This window comes from Etheostoma cragini, chromosome 4 (genome assembly GCF_013103735.1).
Source record: "Etheostoma cragini isolate CJK2018 chromosome 4, CSU_Ecrag_1.0, whole genome shotgun sequence".
NCBI lineage: Eukaryota > Metazoa > Chordata > Actinopteri > Perciformes > Percidae > Etheostoma > Etheostoma cragini.
Genome location: NC_048410.1, coordinates 514742 through 522137, shown reverse-complemented (window position 1 = coordinate 522137; position 7396 = coordinate 514742). Strand labels below are relative to the sequence as shown.

The 7396-nt window shown below is 42.5% G+C and overlaps 1 protein-coding gene across 1 annotated transcript in view; it reads right to left on the bottom strand.

Annotated features, from left to right (window-relative positions):
* Positions 1 to 6781, bottom strand: part of LOC117943371 (sphingomyelin phosphodiesterase 4-like) — a 19647-nt gene extending 12866 nt beyond the window's left edge. The window contains exons 1-2 of the mRNA XM_034869453.1: positions 6614 to 6781; positions 5671 to 5742 (exon numbers count right to left, since the gene is read on the bottom strand). Of these exons, the coding sequence (XP_034725344.1) occupies positions 5671 to 5742; positions 6614 to 6781 (240 nt within the window). The remainder of the gene's footprint in view (positions 1 to 5670; positions 5743 to 6613) is intronic.
* Between the last annotated feature and the right edge of the window lie 615 nt (positions 6782 to 7396).

Genomic DNA, 7396 nt, shown 5'->3' with positions numbered 1-7396 from the left:
GATCACATCGTCATAGGGATGGGAATCACTTCAAACCGGGTCAAATAAAAAAATCACAATTACAAAAAAAAAATGTTGACAGAAGAGAGCTATCGTGGCTAGAGAGCTCAACAGTGAACAGCCGAAAATGTAAAAAAAATCCCAATAATTTTCTCCAAATAGAATTTGGATTATCAGCCATGATGTCTAAATTTCTGAAGTGAAACGAAGGTTTCGGCCCCCGAAGAAGTCAGAAGTCTGCATGACATCATTATATATATATTTTTTTTAAACATGACTTATTCGCAATGTCATGGGGAAGTACTACACTACCCACAATCCTTAGCGTAGTAGCAACGTCTCAGATTGGTGGAGCTGGCTGTTACCAGGGTTGGTTCCCGAAACGCGGTTCTAAGGTCGGCACCGGTTTCGATCTAAATGGTAGAAACGAGAGCAAATAAGAACCAAAATATCGGTGCCTGACTCTTTTTTCCCAGAAGCATTGCTGCACGGGATGCTACGTTAGCGTTAGCTAGCAGTTGCATTAAACACAACGGTTAAAATGCCGACAGCTTACGCTAAGCGGTGTAGAGGACTACAACAGCGGGACGTTGAAGTCGCTGTGGTAACAGTCTACAGGCAGCTGCAACAGACGGTGCGTTCACTTGAAACTCGCCAGCCTCGTGGTGCATTTTAAGTTATTGTAAAATAGCCTTTTCCCCATCTAGGTGGTTGTTTTTGTTCATTTATCAACAATTTCCTGGTGAAATAAGTCATTGTTACGAGTTACTAAACCATTATTAATCATTTCATTCTGACCATATGGCCTTAGCAATAAACAAGCCGTAATTTAACATCGCAAATTGTCGTTTTGTGCTCCTTTTTTAACATTTTCAATCCATCCATCTTCATCCGCTTATCCGGTATCGGGTCGCGGGGGCACTTCCCGTCGACTGTGCAACTTGTTTTTTTGTCTGGGTCAAAATTAAAACCTTTTTTTCAAGATTTGGGTCATTTTTTTCAAAAACCTTTATTGCTTTTCCCCCTTATGTTTTTGCCAATTTTTTTGCTGCGCCTTTTGACATTTTTGTGGGGTTTTTGAAGCTTTTTTGGGACATTTTTAGTCACTTTGTTCAACGGTCTTTCATAAATAAAGGCTTTTGAATGCTAAAAAAATGAATAAAACATCCACATTTAAAGAAAGCAGTGGTCTGATCGTTTATTTTACTTGTGAAGAGCGTTGTGTGGAAACAATACGCTTTATTTTTCAGAAAATTTGTTTGAAAGACACTTTTCTGATAAAAGATTTGACTCAAATTTGACTCGAGGACAAGACACGGGTTAAAAAGCGGCGGCAACTGTTGAGCTCTACATCAACAAAAATTGGAGTACGTCCACCATTCAGAACACTAAAGTTTGACTGTAAAAGAAAAATGTGCCAGTTTGTGTGGATGTAGCCCTGATAAATACCCAGATGCATATTTAAATAGAGGTTTTAGTCATTCCCATCCCTAATGTCTAACATTACCAGAGTGAACTCAACTGTAAGATTTAGTTTTGCATCAATAAAACACAACATGCAGGAATATGCATGGGATGTTATATGTATATATTGACAGTTTTTTTTAAATTTCAACTGCAGATCTGAGAACATTAACTCTCATTTCAAGCATCTAGAGTACAGGCCAACAGTTTGAACACACCCTCTCATTCAAAGCGGTTCCTGAACCCAATAGAGATGGTTTGGGGGGAGCTGGACCGCAGAGTGAAGGCCAACAAGTGCTGAGCATTCTGGGAACTCCTTCAAGACTGTTGGGAAACCATTTCAGGGGACGACCTCTTGAAGCTCATCAAGAGAATGCCAAGAGAGTGCAAAGCACTAATCAGAAACTAGAATATAAGACATCCATCCATCCATCCATCCTCATCCGCTTATCCGGTATCAGGTCGCGGGGGCAGCAGCTCCAGTAGGGGACCCCAAACTTCCCTTTCCCGAGCCACATCAACCAACTCCGACTGGGGGGTCCCGAGGCGTTCCCAGGCCAGGTTGGAGATACAATCTCTCCACCTAGTCCTGGGTCTTCCCGAGGCCTCCTCCCAGCTGGGAGTCCCTCCAACTAGTCCTGGGTCTTCCCCAAGGCCTCCTCCCAGCTGGACGTCCCTCCACCTAGTCCTGGGTCTTCCCTGAGGCCTCCTCCCAGCTGGACGTGCCTGGACCACCTCCCTATGGACCCCCCCCAGGAGGCATCCTTACCAGATGCCCGAACCACCTCAACTGGCTCCTTATAAGACATGTTTTCAGTTATTTCCACTTTTTTGTTAAGTCCATAATTCCACATGTGTTCATTCATAGTTGTGATGCCTTCAGTGATAATAGTCATGAAAATGAAGGAAACGCATGAATGAGAAGGTGGGTCCAAACGTTTGGCCTGTACTGAACATTAGTTTGGGTCATCCGAGCTAAAACCAACTCTAAAATCTTACAGTTTCAGTCCACTCTCCACAGACACAGAACACAGCAACTCAACAAAGGGGTTGATATATTTTAGGAAGATTAGCATTTAGTAAAGGAGTGACAGGCTTGACAAAACCTGTAATGTTTATGCATGCATTGGTCAGCATGTTACAGGAGGAGTCAGGGTTACTTCACTGTTTCCTCAGCAGCCTTTTGGAGCAGCGCACGGAGCTCAAAGCTCGAAGTGAAATGACTTCTGATATTTAAGAATCTGAACCAGAGCCGCGACGATTAGCCGACTGAGAAGAAGACTAGTTAGCAACTTACAATTGGAATTTCTTGCTTTTCATCCATACTGTCCCAGTCCTAAACCATACTGCTCCATAAATACTGAGGAAACAGTGTTGTTTGGAGAATAAACAAGGGTACAACATGTTGGCATCACATTAATCATACAATCCAAATAGCCGAGGGTAGGGCTGGGCAATATATAGATCTTAAATCGACATATGAGGTTAGAGATCGACTTAAATTTTGGATATCGTAATATCCTGATGTGACACAGGTGTTGTCTTTACCTGGTTTTAAAGGCTGCATTACAGTAAAGTGATGTAATTTTCTGAACACGCCAGACTATTCTAGCTGTTCCATTATTTGCCTTTACCCCCGTAGTTATTATACATCAACATAACTGATGATTGAGAATCAAAAATCGCATTATTTGCACATTTTGTGAAAGCAACAACTGTCAACCCTACAATATCGCCACAATATAGAGATCAGGGTATTTGGTCAAAAATATCGGGATATTTGATTTTCTCTGTATCGCCCAGCTCTAGCCGAGGGTCGAGGTGTAGGTGTGATACAAACACCATCACAAAGTCTCACTGTGATTGCTTTGGATCATAAGAACACAATGAGAATGGGAAACTGAACCTCCCGAGGTCCTGTAGCTGCAACAGGTGGAACGGTTTCAAGCATCCTCCTTTGGATGCTTCACAAAAGTTCTCCAGTACTCATATTTAAGACTCTTGAAGCTTTTTGTCACCCCAAAACCCAAATATATTCAGTTTGTTAAGATATTAAAACAGAGGAAATTAGTAAAATTCCGTATTTTAAGAGGCTGAAAGATGCATTTTCTGCCAATTTTGCAGGAAAAATGACTTTTGTAATTAATTATAAATGTTTCTATTGATCAACCAAACGATTTTTTCGACTGATCATCGCTCTCCAGAGTCTCCAGAAACCTTCACAGTGTTGCAGCTTTATAATGGTGTTTCACACACACACACACACACACACACACACACACACACACACACACACAAACACACACACACAGACAACCAAACTAACAAGAGAAACACTCGGTGACGTGGACATGCCAGCATGCACAGGACGTGAAAGGAAGCAAAAGCACTACTACCGGGAACACATGCCAGATTCCTCAACGCAATAACTGTACTCTGCAGCTACTCTCAAACTACTAAAGGGATTTTATAACACGTTTTTCTTATAACCGGGATGCTTCTAAAGTGGGAACAGGGACGTCTGCTGTGCATTCATACTGCAAGCAAGGGAACCTTTGAACCCCAGTCAGCTGATTCAAAAGGACTCGCTGCAGCCAACGTTTTCTACAGTTACACATCACAAGGAAATCATTAGCTTTTGTACAATATGCTGTTTATCTTTAACCCGTTTGTGCCGGATGCTTCGCGGCGACACATTACATCTACCGCCGGTTACTGCGTTGCGCAACTCTGAACCTCCTGCAGGCTGCTGCGTGGTGCAAAGGATCATCCAGCACTTCTTCTTCATCATCATCATCATCATCATCTACTACATCCTCCCTCCCAAACTCCTCACTATCTTCCACCTCAACGTCACTGCCCTCGCTGTCTGAATGCTCCTCCGTCGTCTCTCAAAAATTCATAAACAAATGCACATGTGTGTCTGGTTGATTGACAGGATTTTCAGCAAACTAGGGTACATTTTGGTGGTCACATGGCTTTAAATAGCCAACAAGACCCGCCTCCTGTGTATTTGAACCAATGACATTGCGTTCTCTGCTGCACGCGTCATGAAAAGACCGACGAGTACATAACGCTGCGCCACGCAGCAGCCGGCAGGAGGTTCAGAGTTGGCAACGCAGTAACCGGCGGTAGATGTAATGTGTCGGCACGAAGCATCCGGCACAAACGGGTTAATAGGTATGTGGTTATTGTGGCTGCCTGCAGAGTGATCACAGGTCTGTTGTATTAAGCAGCCACAGTAGCTGGTCCATCTTTAAATTCAGCCCATACGCAATTTTGTAAAACTAAAAGTTTTAGGTTTAAACGCAGACTGTATATAAAGATGGATGCCGCGTCTCCACTTCCTCCTGGATACGGGCGAAGCCGTCCTGTTATCATGGAGCCAGAGTCTAAGCAGTAGTGATCGAGGTGGTGGAGCCGCGGTATCAAAGTCCCGCCCATATACCCGCTCGACCAATCAGGAGTTAATCCCCCAGTTGCCAATCATGACGTTTCAGACAGTTTTTATAGCTTCGAATAACTAAGAAAAAACAAACTGGTCCGAGAAATGAAAACTTGGACGAATATCAGAATGATCAGAACTACCTTAAATGACAGAAACCATCTTTGGGGAACATTTATCTGACGTGTAGTTTGGTCCATGTGTGGTCTGCTAACATAAAGGGGGCGGGGTTTATTACCAGACCTAAACAAAACTGCCATTTCTTTTTACAGTGTTCAGCAGTGATGCAGAAAGAAAATCTTGGGACTGGAGCAGACTGTTTTCATGCAGGTGGAGTTCTGTTAACATTATTTAGTTTTAGTTTTATTTATTTTTCAGAAACCTATTCTTCAGCCAGCCACCAGGGGGCCTATCAAAATGTTTTGGCTTCACATTTTGGGAGCTGTCAAGCCGTCCATCTTCATATACAGTCTATAATAGAGCTGTCAGTCTTCCTCAGAGACTCCAACTCTAGTGTATGAGCATGACCTCCTGGACCCTAGCTGGTCTGGTGGCTGATGGACAAGAGTACCAACCAAGAGGCCGCGGGTCAGAACCATTCTCCCACACTGGGCTCGCTCTGGTACGGGACAGAGGTGGTGGCGGTTTGTGCGTTTGTTTTATTTGGGGTGGGGGGGGGTAGGTTGAGGTCAGCCATCCAACAGCCAGCTGTGCAATGCTGCTGTGCAGGGGGAGAGGAGAGGAGAGGACATTTCTCTTACCTTTACCTGAGGAGACTGCAGCTTCTGGTACATCTCTAAGGAGTAGTGATGGAGCCAGATCTCCACAAACATCTTAGGATGGACACACACAAAGACACACACACACACACACACACACACACACACACACACACACACACACACACACACACAGAGACACACACACACACACACCAGTTAAACACTAGAACCAGAATCTGTTAAAACATACTAAATGTATTTCAGTATTTCTTCACAAGAACATCTTAGACACAAAACCCCAATACTTGCAAGTCATTTTATTGCAATGTAAAATGTTAACTGTCGTTATACAGTATGTTAAGCACATTAACCCACTGTTTAATTTAGGGATTCTCCTGATGCACGATTCCAAACAGCACTTGATTTAAAGCTCACACTCTGATTCAATTTTTGATTAATTTTTTCAGCAGCGATGGTAATGCCACTAGAAGTGCAACTAGATGGGAGAAGGGCCATTTACAACAACAGTTTGAGTGTCTCAGGGTTTTAGAGGTGCAATTGAATGCACCATTAGTTTAATGAGGTGCACATGAATGCACCGTGAAGTCCTGTTGGAGCCGACGTTTCCCTAACTTACTCACGGGGAAGGCAACATGTTGCCACACAGTGACCTCAGGGAAGCATGAGGATTTTACAATTCAGTTGTTTCTACGTCATCTCCGACTCCCGAGTCGGGTTAAATGCAGATGCGGGCTAGCGTTATGCTAACGTTACCGTGTGTAACGTCACACACGGTAACATTAGCTTAACGCTAGTCCGTAGCTAACATTTGCTGCATGCTACAGCTTCGGACGTGTGCAAGCGGGCGGGTGAAGAGAGACATAAATACAGGAGGAATAGGCGATCCCGCGATTGATTTCTACAGTCTGAACTGAAACCTCATTGTGAAACCGTGACACCCCTAGTTTGATTTGTGTCTTACCTGTAGCAGCGTCTCAGACCTCCAGATTTCCTGCGCTGCGGGGTCTGCGTTCACCGACGGTTGATGGAAGATGTGATGCTTCAGGAGACTGGGGCTGTGAACGCCATAACCAGCAAAGGAAACACTGGAAGATCTGATGAAGTAAAGGTAGAAGGAGAGTGGAAACATGAACAACTTTGACTAAATAGAAACTTTTCTATTTCAACTTCCAAAAACTTTCCTCTGGGATGTTTCATCATCTTTTTCATTTAATTTAGTCAATTTATTGAACATGTGGAAACAATTGTGAGGTTAAACTGATAAGTAATAAAAAAGAAAAACATACAAGATCCTCAGCAACAAAATACTCAAATAATATTGCTGAAGTTGAGAACTTTCTGGCCCTATCCTCCTAATTTATCTGCCAATCTTCAGACATTTAATACTCTGAATCTAACAATCTTCAGACATTTAAGACTCTGAATCTAATATATTTATCAAATCCTTGCCGCTCATTTACATTTTAGCAGACATTTAGCATATTATTTAAGCCGTTGCACATTTTGTTTTTCCATCCTGTATATATTTAAACACTTAATCTTATATTTTATTCCTATTATTATTATTATTTCATGTATACTGCATGTATGTATATTTTTTCCTGGTATCTCATTTATATTTATATTCTGTGCTGCTGTAACAACGTAATTTCCCGTTGGAATCAATATGTAAATGTAAATGTAAATGTGTGTATTTATATATCTTTTCCAGTCTTAACAACTGCTCAAAGCGCTTTTACATCTA